Source organism: Anastrepha obliqua, chromosome 1 (assembly GCF_027943255.1).
Source record: "Anastrepha obliqua isolate idAnaObli1 chromosome 1, idAnaObli1_1.0, whole genome shotgun sequence".
In the NCBI taxonomy this organism is placed as follows: Eukaryota; Metazoa; Arthropoda; class Insecta; order Diptera; family Tephritidae; genus Anastrepha; species Anastrepha obliqua.
Genome location: NC_072892.1, coordinates 35183843 through 35204321, shown reverse-complemented (window position 1 = coordinate 35204321; position 20479 = coordinate 35183843). Strand labels below are relative to the sequence as shown.

The following is a 20479-nucleotide window of genomic DNA, read 5'->3' as shown; positions in this document are numbered from 1 at the left end:
CAACATAAAACATTCAGACCCGATGCAGTTGACAATTTGAAATATTAACAGTTAGTCTTTCCAAAGGGTTAGGTCAGTTAACTAAATTATTCTGAAGTTAAACTATAAAATTGCAGCCAACAAAGGTAAGTCTACTACGTAGAATTTTTTAAATTTATTAGCTAAAAGTGCGATTTATAAGACGGTAAAGGTTTTCTAAAGTTCAACAAACGAAGCGAAAAAGTAATGAATATTTTTTGAACTCGCTCTATGCGTCTAATGTGAAATATCCTTGTGTGGATGCATATGTTTTTTTTTAATTATGTACATATATAACTAACATAAACCACAATTTAAAGGTTTACTATTATAATTTTATTCAGAATGGTGTTCACACACGTGTAAGTGGTTTGAAATAAGAAACAAGAGTGAATGAGGAAGAACTTAAAAGCTAAGAACTTACTCTAAAGTAGTAATTGAAATTATACTATATACAGTTAGAGAGAATAACAATGTTTTAGAGAATTGTTGTAGAGACATAATGGCACTTATATGTATGTATACATGTAATTGGCGCTTACATCCTAGGTCGCCTCCGAACGGCGGATGTTTTTTTTGTTTCCATGGCAGAAATATACTCAGAGGTTTACCATTGCCCCCCGGAGTAGCGACCGCTATTACAAAAACCTATTGCATCATTTGGAGTTTAATGCCCGGGCTCTACAGAATGGGAATCACACTCCAACAAGTTTGGCTACGACGGCAGACCTATGTATGATTTATATTCTTATATAAATTATATATTCATATTAAAGAGATACCTGTAACAAGTCATGCAGTTTTGTTTTTAATTTTTTTAATTACAATTTCGTTTTAATATTAATGAATTTTTTTGGCTTAAACTCAAAAAACAAAAATGACTTACAATAACTCATTCTAAAGGCTTCGATAACCTTTTTTAAATGTTTCAGCAGCAGAATTCTCTCAAGGATGATTAAATGAAAAACAAAATTATGTGAGTAACTTCGGCTGCCACTTCGCCTGGGACGCGGCAGCAGAATTCTGTCCGCTCATTTCACACGTATTCACACACTCGTCCAATCAGTTGTTGTTCAAGCAAGAGCGTATGCTGTGTTGATTTTGTTCGTGTATCACCAACACAGTCTCAGTTTTTTCGTAAACAAACCACCGTCACAACCCCCATGGATAATGCTGAAAACAGTGAAGCCCGTAAACGCAATTCCGACTCAGCTGTTTCGATCAAACTAATGAGAACCCCATGTAAACGAAAAGTTCCTTCCTTCCGTATCGTAGTACCGTAGATTTTATTTCCCGATTATTAAAAAAATTCCGTAATTCCGACCCAACTGATTGCTCTCTCACCACACAGTGTTGCCAAGCAGTACATTTCGAAATCATTTACAAAATAAACTTAGAAAAATGATAATTTTTGTTAAAATAGCTTAGAAATACTGTTGAATAATGTTACAATAATTATAGATAAATGAACTATTTGCAGTTGTTGGTTTTTGGCTTTGGTTTATTAAACAATGAAAAATTGTAGCTGATAACGTGGATGTGTGAAAAAGTGTGTAAGCAAAAAGATCAATGGCAACATTGTGTAGATACAACCAAACACATACACACACAAACCGATGTATTGTGTAAATATGTAATTAAAAGAACGCAGTTGTTCTCGGGGGCGAGTTTTTGTGCACGGTAAGGGCATGCGGTAAGGGATTCCGTGCGGTCTTCACTGTTTTCAGCATAAGCAAATCAGCCGATTACTTCAAAATCGCTGAAAGCGGGTTAACGGTCTGATGTTAGTCACACCTCGGCATACTGTACACCGTGAGTACAATCCTCCTCTCTGAAGCATCTGTAAACTAAGAAAGGCTACTTTACAAGAAATTGTTTTCTTTCCACTTTAAAGGGCATGAGTGGATCCTATGATATGAGATTTATGCGGAGTATATACATACATATATTTTGACGTGATAACGTCTTATAATTCGATTTAGCCGGCTGCACGCACGAAAGAATGCGTCGTTATCTTGCTCAATCGTCATTATCTTGCTCATGCGTCTTTACCTTGCTTGAACTGTAAGCGATAGCGCGGAACGAACGACAAAGAGCACAATCGGCCTCCGCGTTCGGCAACGTTCGACATCTGGCTCTCTCCTACTTGAGTGAGCATATATATGTATGTATATGCGCATATGTATGAACATAAATAACTTCACATATTTGTATTTGCTTATGCCATCTTCCCGTGTGCATGGTAATGAACCATTTCTCTGTTGAGAATAGGACGATGATAGGAAAAGTAGGAAATGAGAGGGAGTGTTTCGAGTGTAAAGTGTCTTGAAAAAGTCAAATCGATGATGGTGCCCTTAGTGTTGTTGACTTATTAACGTCTGATGCACAATCGAAATTGAAGATATCTTTCATGAATTTGATAAATGTTTCGTCATTTTTCACGTTTATGTAAATGTAACTTGTTGACCTATTCCATTGCGATTCCATTTACCTCCTCCTCTATATCCGTACAAACAAATAAAATTAAAATTTTGTTTTGAAAACTGCAACCATTACATCAGTATTTTCTTATGACGTTGTCACGTTAAACTATCGTCAGTAAACCGACTTTACAGACAACCTCTTTTTTTTTAATAAAGTTTAGCAATCAATAATTTTCAATTTCTTTAAAACAATTAAGTGTTTTAGCAGTGAAGCAGACGAAACTTTTTAAACAAAAATTCTATAAAGATTATAAGAGCAGCAGATTATACCGTAAAGTAGTAGAGATTGCCGCTCATATTTAAATGAGTTAAATTTTTAACGCCCGCCTCAAAAAGTTTACTGAATTAAAGAATACACAAATACCCATAATCTAGCGTTCCTACGAGAGTCGGTGCTACGTTACCGGAAAGGACCAAAGACTGTCATTCCTGCAGCATTTTCCTATACATGTATGGGGAATGTTTATGCTGCTACAACACCAACAACACACATAATCTGATATTCGTAAAGAAAAAATGTACCAAAATTACATTCACCCGTGGCCAGCTAATTACAAACGCGATATTTCGACTACCATCAGTTTTGTTTACTTTTCTTTTGGTCTTTTAATTTTGAATAATTTTTTTATAAACATATAGTCTATTCTACAACAAATATCAAATATAGTATGTGCATGAATAAAATGTATGCACAAAATTTATAAAAATTCGACAAATTTTAAAATTTATTATAAAAAATTTAGAAAAAATTTGAATATGCAGTTTTATGGTCTATTAAAATGCAAAATGGAAGTCGCTCAAAAATTGCGTTGATTTTTGAATTTTTTATTTTGCATACGATTTCGAACATTTTTTTACTTATGTGTACAAATTTGAAGTGGCTCAAAAATCGCTTTGATTTTAATAACTTTTTCCTTAACAGTGGCGTACATTGACTATCAACATTCTCTGTTTTTAGAGCTTTGAGCGTTGGGTATTTAATTCCTGAAATTATTAAAGAAAATAAAAAACGAGCCTAAAAGCTTGCTACGCACCTTGTTGCGAACTTGTTCATGTAGGCATTCACTGCATGGTTTGCAATGGCTTTGAAAAGGTAGGTGTTGTTATTTAAGCAAGGAATATGTAAATGTTACGCGACGAAGATAAATTATAGTTGAACTTAATATGCAGTTGTGTACACTTAAAAAAGGGTTAATACATAGTATGCTTATTTAATTTAATTTAAGGTGCTGGGTTGTGCTCTTGCTGACCAGTTAACAATGTAAAATTTATTTGTGGCACATCGTAGAAAAAACTACAATAAAAAATACATTTCTATATTAAATAATGACTTCAAAAAACGAATTAACGTTCCTGCCAGATCTACTCCATATAAGGGTGGTTAAGTTTCAAGGGCCGGTGTTGATTTTGAATAAAATACAATTTTTTTAGGAAATTATTGTCATTTCTCTTTATTTGGTATGGCTCAATTACGTATGCAACAAAATATAGGCCAAATGGCCGCCGCGGCCTCGGCGGCACACCTCCAACCGATGGTCCAAATTTTCGATGACGCTGAGGCATAATTGAGGTTCTATGCCGTTAATGTGCCGAATTATCTTATCCTTTAACTCTTGAATTGTTGCTGGCTTATCGATGTACACCTCTTCTTTCAAATAACCCCAAAGAAAGAAGTCCAACGATGTCAAATCACATGATTTTGGCGGCCAATTGACATCGCCGCGACGTGAGATTATTCGGCCATCAAATTTTTCGCGCAAAAGAGCCATTGTTTCGTTAGCTGTGTGACAAGTGGCACCGTCCTGTTGAAACCACATATCGTTCACATCCATATCTTCCAATTCGGGCCATAAAAAGTTCGTTATCTTCTCACGATAGCGAACACTATTCACAGTAACTGCCTGACCGGCCTCATTTTGGAAAAAATACGGCCCAATGATGCCGCCGGCCCATAAACAGCACCAAACAGTCACTCTTTGTGGGTGCATTGGTTTTTCGACAATCACTCTTGGATTATCATTCGCCCAAATGCGGCTATTCTGCTTATTGACGAATCCACTGAGGTGAAAATGTGCCTCATCACTGAAGATGATTTTCTTCGAAAGCCCGTTTTGATTTGAACGCCCGTTTTCATAATAAGCCTGAATAACTTTAACGCGTTGCTCGATTGTGTATCTTTCCATAGTTCAAATTGAGTTAGTCTGAAATTTAAAAATGTCAAATGAAGTGCAGAAAAAAAATTGACGTTTAGATGTGGTTCACATTCAACATCGGCCCTTTAACCACCCTTTACTTTGCTCGTGGCTTCGCTTGCATATGAAATGAAATACTTAATATATTATATTTAACAATTTTAAAATTCAGAGTAACAATAAATTTTTGAAATGGCAAGGCAAATCATTTCTGGTTTTAGCTGAATTTTTTGATCAAAATATTAAAAAATTTAACCGAATAAATAGGTGATTAGCAGAGATAAATGTATGCAATGGCTTTGAAAAGGTGGACATCTGCCTTAAGTTGAGCGTGCGAACGTGTAAACGTGCAAACGTGCAGCAAAGTGATTAAGATTTGAAATTCAATAAAGCAAGCAATTTGTATTGCCATTAGTTTGTGACTTTTATATGGAAACCCAGTGGAATTATAAAGAAACGTTTTACTGAAATGTAACATTACTCGTACAATAAGATACTGCGACTTGAGTCATTTAAAATTAGAGCACACGAGGATATTGATAGATCCCACCTACGGTATATTATAAATCGGAACTAAGCAAAAAGAGGTATCAAGACCGCGCATTTTTTTACAACGTCTCCTCATATAATTTAAAGAATTTTAGTACTGGTTACTGCATAATGGGAATGTAAACCGTTAGAATTAGTTTTACGGTGCAAGAGACGACGAAGTTGAAAACGTTAGTGAAATCGAAGGTTAGGTTAGGTTGACCTGGCTGGCTGAAAACAATCACATAGACCTATTGGTCCTTTGTGCTACCGTGTTACCAGATGGAGGTAGACCTTTACGTTTCTTTGTAGTGGACATCTTGTAAGACGCCTGCGTTTTTTGCGAATCTATGTCAACTCTGAAGCTCTAACCCGAGAGGCATTCTAACTTCTCATATTGTAAAGCTCCTCAGAATTTTAATCTAGTTCTAGCTTACCCAGGGCAAGAACATAGAAGGTGAAAGTGAAAGTGTTATAAGCAAATTTGAATGTCGAGATTACTTGGACGTCTATGAGACCTAATAATTTATTAGGCAAAACAGTTTTATTTTGAGGAAAATTAAACGGCCTGAATTGAGTCTTAAATATGCTATCAATTGTGGTATTGATTTTCATATATAACATATCACGGTGGAGAGAATTCAGAAATCGCCAGACCGTTAACCGGCTCTCAGACATTTTGCAGGAATCAGCTGATTTGCTGACGTAAGAAGGTATGTAACGAAGGTCGGCAAAAACTGAGATTGTGTTTAAGATTGTGATGATGTCGGTGAAATAAGAAAACATTAGCATAGCCAACACAGTCTGAATCAGGGATAACAATTACAAGGTTTTAGCATTCAGGGCAAAATTGTAAGAGGAACTTTGGCTGTGCCCGCTCACTTCACATGGTATCTTTCATTTTTCCAATCATTCGTTGTTTCCTAATTAATTTCGTTAGATTTTTGATTCAAATATAAATTATTCTTCTACAAAAATCATATAAATAAAATTTTTAAACTTTTTGAAAATTAAAAACAAGCTTTCAGGGATTGTTTTAACCTTTTTAATCTGAGTTTCCAGCAAAACTTCGTCTATGCAGATTTATATATATAGATATAATTATATATAATTATTGTCATTTCTCTTTATTTGGTATGGCTCAATTACGTATGGAACAAAATATCGGCCAAATGGCCGCCGCGGCCTCGGCGGCACACCTCCTTCCGATGGTTCAAATTTTCGATGATGCTGAGGCATATACATATATATATAATTGGCGCATACACCCTTTTTGGGTGTTGGGCCGAGCTCCTCCTCCTATTCGTGGTGTGCGTCTTGATGTTGTTTCACAAATGGAGGGGCCTACAGTTTCAAGCCGACTCCGAACGGCTGATATTTTTATGAGGAGCTTTTTCATGACAGAAATACACTCGGAAGTTTGCCATTGTCTGCCGATTGGCGACCGCTATTAGAAAATGTTTTTTCTTATTGTAATTTTGGTGTTTCACCGAGATTCGAACCAACGTTCCATCTGTGAATTCCGAATGGTAATCACGCACCAACCCATTCGGCTACGGCGGCCGCCGTAGATTTATAGCCCATTGAATTTTGGTATAACAAAGTGCAAGTTTATAATGGCTCAAAAATCGAGCAGACTTTTAAATATATTATTGGGAGGTTCCTTTCCCATAAAAGAAATGTCGAGCTTTCTTTAGATGAAGAAAATGCACAATGTTAATAAAAATTTTAAAGCACATCTACTATTGTCCACCATATTTTGTATTTCTATTTGCGTTATCCTCATTTGAAAATAAATTTTGTAACTCTTGGGCACTTAAAATTTTATCTAAATAATTATATTATATTTCGGCGGCCGCCGTAGCCGAATGGGTTGGTGCGTGACTACCATTCGGAATTCACAGAGAGAACGAAGGTTCGAATCTCGGTGAAACACCAAAATTAAGAAAAAACATTTTCTAATAGCGGTCGCCAATCAGCAGGCAATGGTAAACCTCCGAGTGTATTTCTGCCATGAAAAAGCTCTTCAATAAAAATATTTACCGTTCGGAGTCGGCTTGAAACTGTAGATCCCTCCATTTCTGGAAGAACATCAAGACGCACACCACAAATAGGAGGAGGAGCTCGGCCAAACACCCAAAAAGGGTATACGCACCAATTATATAGAATATAATTATAAAAATGCCAACCTAACAAAATTTTTAAAATACTGGAGTTAATCCATCGAAATTGCAATTTAACCGTATTAAACTCTTTTTCCTGGCTTTATGAAAGAAGTTAAAATATTCTTTATTTAATAATTTTATTCAAAAGTTTTAATCTCTCATGTATGCACGCGTCGATGTGTGTAAATTTAAACCGGTGTGTAAGATGTGGTGCCATAACCCAAGGAGAACATTTGCTGATCAATCCAATCACGTGCCGTCGCAACACTCGCATAGGCTGCGGGTATGTCATCATTACAGCCGATGCCCCACGACACGATGCCATCTTGTTCATATCGATTTTCCGCTGGCAAGCCAATGGGACAGACTAACGGCGCGCCGCCATCTCCTTGACACGTATCCACACCACGCACGCCACCGGCACAAATGAACGAGCGATCCAACGCGAATTTCTGCCCCAAACGTGTGCCACGCAAGCGGGTCTGACAGGTACCAAAGTCAACAATAGGCAGCGGTACACGTTTCATGATGGCGCTGTATCGGCCAGCCTCACCGAAAATGTCCTTGCCCCAACCGTTGGCGAAGCACTGAGCGTTGGCAAACGGTGCTGCATTTTGATTGGGCAGGCAAATAACATTAATGTGATCGGCCAATACAAATGCTTGACTTAGCACTACCAATGCGAAATTGTTGCCGACATTTCGTGGATTATAGTTGGGATGTGTAATGATGCGTTGCACACTGCGCTCTTGATATGGCAAGCGCTCTTTGGTGGTCTGCGAGTCCCATTCACCGGCACGTACCAGGAAACCCGAATCCGCGCGTCCAATCACACAATGTACTGCCGTAAGCACCACTTGAGGATGAATGAGTGAGCCGCCGCAGAAGTAACTGTAATTGCTGGCATGCAGCAAAGCCACAGTCCAAGGAAATTCGCCGAAGCCTGCTTCGTTGTCGAAGGCGCCAGTAATGTTGAAATCAATTCCTCCAACATTGCGTATGCCACATCCTTTTGGACGCTCGGGACGCTGCTCTTGCGGTTTGGGCGTGAGACTGTCACGATGCTGATTTTGGCTACCGCAGCAGACATCAAGGAAATGTTCACACACCGGATCATCGTTGTTGAAGCGAATGTCAATCGAGCCGAAACCGTCAAATTCACCATCCTCGACTGGAGTAGTTTTAGTGCCCGACGATGGATCGCACATGTGATAAGGTACACAATTGCACGGTCCCCTACCACTCGTCGAATTGAAATCTATTTGCGGTTGTGTGGGATCCACAGGCTCGGGGGTAACAATTTTACCAAAGCCAGTGCCGGCACCTTGAACTGGCGTAGAGGGGTTTTGCGAAAATATATCCTTAATAGTTTTATCCAAATCGGGATTTGCTTGTGTGTTTGATTGTTGTGGTTTGGCAGAAGCGCACAGCAATAAAGCTGCAGTTACGAGGTGAATATATGGCCGGCGAAGCATTTCTGTGAACAAAAATTTTTTATCTATATTAGTAGGTTTCGAGGTAGACCAAATATTACTAAGAATTAATAGTCTAGGATGACTTAAAAAAGAATGATAAAAAGTTTAAATCTAAGGGTTGGTGTCATCTCAGAGTATTATATGTACAAGTTGGCACAAAATTAATCACCCTAAAGGAAGATTTATATATTTTTTCAAATGACGTCATGGCCTCAAATTTGACAATTATGAACTAAACAGCTGCAGTATACAAACAGACAATCAAAATAAAGATTTCCATTACTCAAAACCATTTTTTATTTAGTAAAAAGTTATTCCACAACGAAATTTGATGATTAATTTGCGCCACCTTGTTTGTATGTGTGTACAAAAATCTTAAAATTAAGCCTAAAGCAATTAAGCAAAATCGGGCTGAGTTTTTTTGGTAATAAAGCTTCTTTCTTCCTTCTTTTTCTTTCTCCCTATTTATACCTAGTGGAGCATAAAAGATATGATTCTTAAGTACAAAAAGCATTGATCTGTGGCCATCAGTATCATTCAAGAACGAAGAGTCCAAGTATCTAAATCTAATGGCATGCCACGCAGGACAGTAACAGGGAAGATGTCTGACAGATTCTTGCTCCTCCTCAGTCTTGCAACTTCTGCAATAGTCGAAATGAGGTATGTTCAATCTTTGAGCATGTCGCCCTATGAGACAGTGGCCTGTGACATGCCACTAACGTAGAGACGTTTTTCCTTGACCGATTAAGTAGCGCACTTAAGAGCCTGACGTCCCATTTTAGCCAAGTTCTTTTTGTAGCTTTACATATCAGGCTATCAAACCATCTCGTGTTGGCTGAAGTTACCATGCTACTTGTGCACGCAGTTTGTATACCTACAATTTCTATACCAAGAGAGAGTAGACTGGTAGTGCCCTCTCACGCTAATTTGCCTTACAATTCCTTGGTATTTCACTGTGCCCTGGCACCCATTTCAAATGGATGCGGAAATATTCCTCCATCTCGTTGCTCGGCATTTGCGAGAATTGGTGGAATTAGTGATAACCCCACCAAGAGATTTAATCGCCGCTTGGCTGTCAGAATAAATATAGATTTCTCTAAAGATAGTCACTTTTTTGCCCAACCAGTATTAGCTAGAATTCCGGCCTGGAAAACGCTACAGCGTTTAGGAAGACGACCCGAAACGCTTACTTTTGGCTTCCTTCAATAGACATTAAAGCCAACTTTATCATCAAGCCTTGAGACATAAGTAAGTAACGTAAGCAGTTATTCCGACCAGGTATATTGTGAACCTACTCACGTCTAGCTGGAATTCTAGTACTATCATAACTAAAGTATGGTTCATTCAAACAATAGTCAACCGAATTTTTTGAAGCCAGACCGTTTGTCATACACCTAAATTGCGCCACTGATTAGTTGCGACAAGCCGAGCAGCAGTGTTTCCTGTATTTTGTTTACCAACTAAATCTGGGGAAGGGAAGAAGAAAATAATATTCAGAGCATCAGAGGGTGTGGTTCCAAGAGCGCCGCTGATACATATAAGCGCCATGCGTTGTATCTTCTCAAGCCAGTTTCTATTCGATGTCTTGTATGAAGATAGTGAGTGTTCTTCGGAGAAAGTCCCCACCTGCGTCATATGGCCTTTTTGCATGAAAATAGAGTTACAGTACAGCTTTCCTTACTTTGCCCTCTACATTAATGTTTCAATTTTGTTTCTTGTCGAGAATTAGATCTAAATATTTGACGCTATATCCTACTTCTAGCCTTACACCATTTAATGTTGGCTTCACAAATTGTGGAATTTTGTTTTTCCTCGAAAACAGCACTAATTCTGTTTTCTGAGGGTTCACACCCAAACCGCTAATTAGAGTCCTTCTAGACAGTTTATTAAGAGCGGCCTGCATTAGATCGCTTAGAGTTGAAAGATGTTTCAAAATAAAATAGAAATTATTTTGATAGCTTCTATAAATTGGTTGTTATAACGATTTTCGCCCGACCAATAATTTTCGTGTATATTTTTTAATAAGAAAAACTTAAACAAATTATATTGCAAAAAGCCAAAAAAATCGAATCGGGTTAGAGGATTCATCGAAGTCTGGGCTGGAGAACAGATTTAATATCATACTTATAAATTTAATGTATCTTTTTTCTTAACAATATTTAGTTTCTTTGTCGAAATTGGGGATATTAAGGGATCATTGGACAAAATTAAAATATCAAATAAATATTCCATAGTATATTTCCACAACTTTCTGTTTTATAAGGTTGGCAAAAAAGTCTTGCGGTATTTTTATTGAATTTTCAATTGTTCATAAAATTGGTTATAATAATGCGATTTAAGTCAAATATGCGCCGTTTTGTTCGATGACGAGTTGCCAACGAGATGTCAACTTCATAATGCCCCTCTTATAGAAGCTCGCTTCCCTATTGTCAAAAAACTCGGAGAGCCAATTTTCACAGGACTCTCTTGTGGACAACTTCCGATTACCAAGCTCGTTCGCCATGGACAGAAATAGGTGGTAATCACTTGGTGCGAGATCCGGACTAATCGGTGGATACAAAAGAACCTCCAATCCGAGCTCCCGGAGCTTCTGGCGCGTCACCAAAGATGTGTGTGGCCTGGCGTTGTCTTGATGGAAGACAATTCGGCCTCTGTTGATCAAAGATGACCTCTTCTGCATGAGTGCTGCATTCAAGCGGTCCAGTTGTTAGCAGTACAGGTCCGGATTGAGCGTTTGGCCATAGGGGAGCAGCTCATAGTGGATGATTCCCTGCCAATCCCACCAAACACACAGAAGAACCTTCCTGGCCGTCAATCCAAGCTTGGCCACCGTCTGGGCAGCTTCACCGCTTTTCGACCATGACCGTTTGCGCTTCACGTATTCGTAAGTGACCCACTTTTCATCGCCAGTCACCATCCGCTTCGAAAACGGGTCGATTTTGTTGCGATTCAGAAGCGATTCGCATGCATCCATACGGGCAAAAATGTTTTTTTGCGTCAAGTCGTGTGGCACCCATACATCGAGCTTCTTTTTGAATCCAAGCTTCTTCAAATGGTTTATAACGGTTTAATGACTCATGCCCAGCTCTTGGCCGATGCTACGGTTGCTACTATGCCGGTCTCTTTCGATCAATTCAGCGATTTTATCGCAATTTTCGACGACAGGCCTTCCGGACCGTGGCGCATCTTCGATCACCTCTGCACCAGAACGAAAACGTTGAAACCATCGTTGTGCGGTGGAAATGGAAACTGTATCGGGTCCATAAACTGCACAAATTTTATTGGCAGCATGAGATGCATTTTTGCCTTTATCGTAGTAGTACTGTAAAATATGCCGTATTTTCGCTTTATTTTGCTCCATGTTTGCGACGCTATAACTCACGAGCGACTAAAAGCAAACAACAATTAATCAAACACGTGTTAGCACGTGAAAAGAGCTTTCCAAAAAGCTCTAGCGTGAATCGATGCGACGAATACAACTAGAACTACGCGCTTGCAAAGACAAGCTTACGGAAATACCGCAAGACTTTTTGGCCAACCTTATATTTTTCCTTATATCTCTTGCACAGGGTTTAGCATTTTGCACTACCACTAATTTTTTGAAAGGGTTTCATTTTCACTAAATCTTCAGTCTCTGAGTGTTTTAACTGTTCGCTTATTGCATTAATTATTTAGTGTACCAACCCTCCTCTTAAAATCCTTATTTCTACTTCTACAGTACTTCCTCTAAGAGTATTGATATTGGACGTACTGCAATATTCGATATGTCTATCCCACGAATGAAAACTTTGTGAATGATGGAGTACCATGGCTAGAAATCCATTACGAAACCGCACACTTTCGAAATGCTCCCGAATAGACGGAGAAGTCGCAGGACCTAGTTGGGTGTCTATCGTGTCTTTTGTCTTTAACATCAAAAATGACTGAACGGAATCGACGAAATCAAAATTGCACGTAAATTGCACTGGTTTGCATTTTCGCCAAAAAAGTATTAGAATTTTCTCTTTGTTGATTTCCATTGTTAGCACCCTGTAACTGAATGGAACAAACAAACAACAACAGAAGAACTCTTTTAGTGTAAAATATCACTTTGACAACGAGTATAAACTTTAAATTATTTGATCGATACTTTCCGAGATATCGATCATTACGCCCATCTACCTAGAAAATACTGGATTTCTTTTTCCCTAAGCTAATATATACAGGGTTGCCAATATTCGACGGTCCCATCTGGCAACCCTGTATCTTTTGACAGAGACGTCAGATCGCTAATGACGTACCGCTGACGCTTCCAGTCCAAGCAGATTTTTACCATGGAACAGTACACGCTACGCGAGCGCTCACAAATTGTTAAAATTCACATTCAACAAAAGAAGTCAATTGTGAAAACTCAACGTGCGTATAAAAAATTAAATAATGTAAAAAGTGCGTCTTCTAAGAACACCATTAAACGTTTGCACGAAAGGTTTTCGACTGGTGATGCTCTTTCTAATCCAAAGAGGCCAAATCAAAACCGACTAAGGCGTCGCCAAGGTCCACTTTACAACGAATTATCCGCATTGATTTGCATTTATTCCCGTATAAGATTCAATTAACGCAAAGATTGTTGCCTGCGGACAAGCCTTGTCAATTGGAATGGGCTCAAAGAGTCATCGAAATCCGTCGGGTCCGTCGAATATGGGCAACCCTGTAAATGGCGCTTAAAAACTTTTTGGGTTTGCGAAGGTTTGCCATTGCCTTTGGTATTTCATGCCACGTTCAGAATCCGGGCACTATCGAATGGGAATCGCATATCAACCCATTCGGCTACGGTGGCGGCTAGTCAGTTCTAGTCCATTGAAATCACAAAATTTAGTTCAAAATATTATTTTAAATCACAAAACACCAACAATTCAAACTTTCAAGTTTTGACGCAAATTTAAAAGTGAAAATAACATCGCGCTTGATATTCTGCCAAGTGAATTCCTCTCCCGCCAAACACTTCAGTTTCACTCTTCTAGTTTTTATTATTTCCTCTTAATTGATTTGAAATTCAGTGATATTAATCAATTTATTTATTAAGTATTTACTAGAACTTGGAAATAATACACAGCGCGGCGCCCGAAGGTGGTTGCACAATTCGGAAGTTGAAGTGGAATATCAGGTCAGTCCATAAGTTCGTGCGTATTTTACCCATAATTTCAGTTTTGTACGATTTTTGCATACAAAAAATTATTCGTGGAATATAACGGAACTATTTATATTTTCTTTGATATATTGTGCATTCAACAAGTGATTTTAAGCGCGGATAGAAGCACGTGTTGTTAAAAAAGAAAACGGAATCTTTGAACACCTCTAAGAGGCATATTTTGTATTTTTTTTTATAAAAGTGGTAAAAATGCAACAACTGCTGTTGCAGAAATAAACACTGTTCACGAAGAGGTTAAAGTGAGTGTAAGGACTGCGCAAAAGTGGTTTTCAAAATTCCGAAGTGGTAACTGCGCGCTGGTCGTCCTGAAGTTTTTAACTCCGACCCCTTCCTCGAACTCGTGGAAGCTGAGCAAATTTTGACAGTCGATATGATAGCTCAGAGGTTAAATTAATCGCATGGAACAGTTCACAGGCACCGGGTTCAGTTGGGAAAGGTTTCAAAGCTGGGAAAATGGGTTCCGCATAGACTTTCCGTCGCCAACCTACAGCAGAGAGTGAATGTGTGTTCTCAGCTGCTGCAACGGCTTGAAAATGAAAGTTTTTTGAACCGTATCGTTACTAGGGATGAAAAATGGGTACTTTACAATAATCCTGTTCGCAAACGCCAATGGTTAGATAAAGATGAAACACCAGAACCGACCCCTAGAGATGACCTTCACCTCAAGAAAATTCTCCTGTCTATTTGGTGGGATATGGCCGGTATTGTTTATTATGAACTACTGGAACCAAACCAGACGATAACTGCTGATTATTATTCCCATCAGCTATCAAACCTGAATAAGGCACTTAAAAAAAATCGACCGTCTTTAGTGAGTGGACGGAAAGTTTTGTCTCACCACAACAACGCAAGACCTCATACCGCAAGGCAAACATTAGGCAAACTGAAACAGCTCGGATGGGAGGTAATGCCGCATCCACCGTACTCTCCGAATATTGCACCTTGTGATTATCATCTTTTCCCTGGACTTCAATCCCATATGTGTAACAAGAACAACTCCTCAAAAGAAGCTATATAAAGAGATATCGAAGCGTATTTTGGCTCTAAGGACAAACAATTTTTTGAGCAGGGAATTAACAATTTGCCTAAACGTTGGAAAGACATTGTAAATAATTAAGAAAATATATTATTGATTAATAAATACTTCAAACATCTTTTTTATTAATTTTAAAACCACCTTTAAAAAACGCACGTACTTATGGACTGACCTGATATAAATAGCAGAGAAGAGCTGAAGCTGCATAACCTACCTAATTCATCTAAATTATAAATATTATATGTTCTACAAGTAAAGCATAGCACAGATTTTTTTTAATTATTTTATTACGCTGCTCTTCATATGGATTATCAGCAATATTTGCGTGATTGTGTATGTGTGCCTGTATATAATAAGTACGTACTTATTAACCTAATTTAAATGTCTAAATAATAAAAACACAAATATTTTTCCAAAAGATCAACAGCATCAAAATAAAAATTAAATCACTAACAGGTTGAAGTAATAAACCTTTAGCAGATTAACGAAACGAGAGCTGTTAAGGTACATTTTATTGCACTAATTGTATTAAAATACTTGTTTCACAACGATACTTAATAATCAAACAGGCACGAAAACCTGCAAAAAATACGCAAACTTAAAGACTCATCGCCGAACTTGAAATTTTCAATGATCAAATTTGCACATACATATGTGCATGTATGTATGTCTGTATGTTTGTGTTTATCTTTGGAAACGTTGATAGGTGGGTATGCGTGACTGACAAACTTCGAATAAGCAGTGAGAGCAGATGTACTATTACTTATGTACATATGGCTCTGCTCTGGAGTCGGCATCTCACAAATGCATCATCGAATTTAAGTGCGGTAAACTACACTAGGTGTGACTATGAAGTAACAAGACTGACGTTGTAAATCATTTTATTTTAATTTCATACAAATTTGCTTGTTAACAATCACGTGAAATGGACGGAAGACGAACCGCTTAGGATTTGGCGAAGAAGACGGACAATCTTGTCGTGAAAGCAAATATCATATTTCGTTAGGTATAAAGAGGCGGCCGCCATAGCCGAATGGGTTGGTGCGTGACTACCAATCGGAATTCACAGAGAGAACGTAGGTGCGAATCTCGGTGAAACACTAAAATTAAGAAAAACATTTTTCTAATAGCGGTCGCCCCTCGGCAGGTAATGGCAAACCTCCGAGTGTATTTCTGCCATGAAAAAGCTCCTCATAAAAATATATCTGCCGTTCGGATTCGGCTGGAAACGGTAGGCCCTCCATTTGTGGAACAACATCAAGACGTACACCAGAAATAGGAGGACGAGCTCGGCCAAACACCCAAAAAGGGTGTACGCGCCAATTATATATATATGTATATATATAAAGAGGTTTTTGTTAGTTGTGAAATATATTACAAAAAATAATTAGAAAAATCGGAAGATATACAATAATATATCGGAATAATAACAATTTTAAAGTTATTAAAACGAAAGCGGGATTTAATAGAATTTATGGTAGTTGTACATGATGAGTGCGACCACAACTTCGAGTTCGGGGCACATATGGATTTTTCAGAACAAATTTTGGATTTCGACTTACTTCTCAACTTGGTTTCTGTTTACTTAATTAATTTAAATTCCATTAATTTTTTGTACTCTTAATTTGATATAATCTTGAAATCCAACGGAGAATCTCTCTTAGCAACAAGTGCTACTTTGGACTAAGTACGCAATTGAGTAGTCAAGTGCTCTCTCCACGAACACACGAACAAAAGTAACACTTTATAAGCCTCTCATCTTGCCCGTCCTATCGTATGGCGCAGAAGCTTGGACGATGAGACGTCGCTTGGAGTGGAGAGATTCTGCGGAAGATGTTTGAATCTTTGCAAGTTAGCGATGGCGAGTATCGCAGGCGATGAAACAATGAGCTGTATGAACTTTACGACCACATAAACATAGCGCAGCGAATAAAGTTCCCGCGACTTCGTTGGCTGAATCATGTCGTTTGAATGGATGTAAACGCTCCGGCTCTGAAAGTATTCGATACTGGTAGCAGAGGAAGAGGAAGAACTCCTCTGCGTTGGAAAGATCAGGTGGAGAAGAACTTGGAATCACTTGGTATTTCTAACTGGCGCCAGTTAGCACGCGAAAGGACGGCTTATGAGCTTTGTTTAATTCGGCCAAAATCGCGTAAACGGTTATCGCGCCAATCAAGAAGAAGAGCAGAATTTGATTTAATAAATAACACCATCGATAAAAATTTCTACGATACAAAATTGTTTTTCTTTAAATAGTTGTCATTTGCACCGGACTTGCCGTACGGCAAAAGTAGAGAGTTACCAACTTTTGTGCATTCCGGCATGATATGCACCACGTGCAACTACCTAAATACACAATCTATTGTCAGTCGAATTCGTTTCCCCAATGGACCCATTGTGAAGGGCCTGTAACACTCAGATGATGTACTCGGCTCGACACCTCTTGACGAACAATGCGAAATTAGTCGGTGCATTGTCTTAATGCAGAACTCAAAACATGTTCTGTTACAATTCGGCTAGTGTTTTCTTATTTTTAAACCGAGTATAACAAGGACGTGTTTCATGCAAGGAGATTCGAACGTACGCACTTCCGAATGGTAGTCGCACACCAAACCTCCGAGTGTATTTCTGCCCTGAAAAAGCTCAGCTCTATTTGCCTTTCGGAGTCGACTTAAAACTGTAGGTTTTTCCATTTGTGGAACAACATCAAGACACACGCCACAAATAGGAGGAGGAACTCGGCCAAACACCTAACAGAAGTGTATGCGCCAATTATTTGTTGAATAATTGTTTGCTTGACCTTCAGAAAGATACCAGTTGAAACCAGATGTTTCGTTATTGTTTTTAGCTTGGGATTTACTTTTGCTTGCGTGAATTATCTTCAAAGTATTAGCGACCTTATTCAAAACGCTCAAACCACTCAAAAACACAAACTTTTCTATTAATAAATTTTAAGACTCAGTAGCGGTTTTCTAAGTTTTACTGAATGTTACAAAAATAAAAAAAAAACAACAACTTGAATGCGAGCGAAGGCTTTGGCCATAAACGAGAGGTACTGCATTCGAACAACTGGCGCACGCGTACTTCTTCTCGGTCCCGTTTTTTAATAGCCGAACCTCGTACTACGTAAGAGAGTCGAATAACAAAGTCATCGAATTGGGGGGTTTTCCAATTATACTGTTATTTTCAACTTAATTAGCATTCTGCAATTCGGCTTGAAGAAGTTTGGCAAATATGGGTAAACCCAATAATGACAACAATAAAAGTAAATCACACAAAATTTGCAAATATGTAGATATGTATGTGCATAGATGCTGCTATAAATTTTGGAAGAGTATATGTGTTTAAATGTTGTATGAAGTAACGACTAAGTATTTATGATTTTTAAAACACTATGCTTTTCGACTTAAAAACAAAAATGCATTATCTGTTGAATATAAACTTATAAATATGTAAATAAATATGTACTAATTAAATTTAATTTTTTCACAATGCATACAATAAAGCCTCCTTACATTCTAATAAGTTGGCTAAGTAGCAGAAGTACAATAATTAATTAATTAATAAGTAAATATGTATGTAAATATAATACATTTGCTCACATGCGAATTATACGAATGAGAATTTATGTACTTATATTAATCGCCATACCTGAATTAGTCAAATATAAGTATGTAACTATATATTATTTATATTATCTGCATCAATTATATTATTTTCCAATAGCGAACACAAATCTTCACCAGGCACACTCAACGACTCAGCGGCTAAAATCGAACTGATTTCAATTCTTTGCGTATATTTCGGAAGTTTAAAAAATATTATCTCTTAGCCTCTAAATGTTATATGTATCTACTCAAATCTCAGCATCAGCCCAGCTCAGCGGCAGGTTTCAGTCGAGTCACATTTTACTCTATTTGCTTTGATGAGTATAGTTTTAAAACGTGTTTTATAAACTTGAATCTATGTACATCTTAAAGGGTGACATAGTGACGTAGGTTAGCAATTAATCGCATGCGAGTTTGCGATTTTAGGCTTTAACACAATAGACCGCAAAATCTTCACTTAACATACAGTATTTATTAATTATTATATAATAGCACTGCACAACAAAAATCAAATTTAAAGATATTGGCGAGCACTTTAGCAGAATTTCGATATAATTTTGAACGATTCAAAACAAAAAAAAAAACACTTCTAATGATTTGGACTTCTTTAAGAAGTGTGCTAAAGTACGTTCACATATGCAGTGATTAGCAATAAATACTCGTACAGAAAAATGAATCTACCCGCTCACATATCGTCCCCTTAGTATAACAATAGCCTATGTGCTCATGGGCTATTATTTTTTTATTGAATTTTTGGATTCTCCATCGTCGATTTTATATGTGGTCAAAATTTTGTCAAATTCTAGTTCCACAAAGTGGGTCAAAACGTCATTCAAAAAAATATAGTATAAATATGTATTAAATTATTTTCCTCAAAAATCATGTAAACGCATATACGCTATTTTTACATAAACTAAATTTTCTGTTTATTCAATAGAATAGTAATGTATACTCACATACTCTATTTTAACTTTTAGGAAAAAAATCAATTTTGTCATGACACAAACACCTAAAATGACGTATAATGATATACGTTGTTGTTCAACAAATATTTTCAATTTGTTCATTTGTATGAATCTTATAGGCCGTTATATTCTCAGAACAATTAACATGTGTTTTAAAATTACAAAAAACAAATGTAGCCTATGCAATGCTTACGTTGTTTTATCATGTATGTAAATGCAATAGAAATAATTTGTGCAATTTAGGATTTCAGTTCGTTGTTGAAATTCGCTCGTTCATAATCATTTAGTCGTTCATTCGTTCCCAATTGAGACATTTAATCATGGATTTGTCAAGCTCTGGTGAGTATCTGGTATCTTAAATTGCAGGAAAGAATATTTAGGTATATTAATTGTCAACAGAATTTGCGACGGAATCAACAGGAGCCCTTTGTGTGAAACTTGCTCCAAACTCTGTTGGATTATCTGTGGAACCAGTGGATTCAAATATATTGTGTATATTCACCAGAAGAATGACCAACTATACTTAGACTGGCAAGACGAAAAAATCCGTACGCTGTAGAAAGGCTTAACTACAGTGATATTATTGATCTCAAAACGACGTTCTCAAAATTGCACCATAACTTGAAGAAAAATGTCAACAATGAATCGGTAAATTGGCTTAAAATTAAGGTTCTCCAAGTAATAAAAAGTGAAAAGAGACAGTTGTTATACAAGGAACAATGGAACGAAGACTTCAAAGTGATTGATATAGATGGCTCGAGAATGAAAAAGAAAGGAGTCACAAATTTTACATTAACTCACAAATATAAAACAGAACTACC

The 20479-nt window shown here is 37.5% G+C and overlaps 1 protein-coding gene across 1 annotated transcript; it reads right to left on the bottom strand.

Moving 5' to 3' along the window:
• Positions 1-7504: 7504 nt before the first annotated feature.
• On the bottom strand, positions 7505-18848 carry LOC129253375 (phenoloxidase-activating factor 2). The gene is made up of 2 exons (XM_054891730.1): positions 18737-18848; positions 7505-8863 (listed from the first exon to the last, which is right to left on the bottom strand). The coding sequence occupies exon 2, from the start codon at positions 8859-8861 to the stop codon at positions 7575-7577; it is 1287 nt and encodes a 428-aa protein (XP_054747705.1). The 5' UTR covers positions 8862-8863; positions 18737-18848; the 3' UTR covers positions 7505-7574.
• Positions 18849-20479: the final 1631 nt, after the last annotated feature.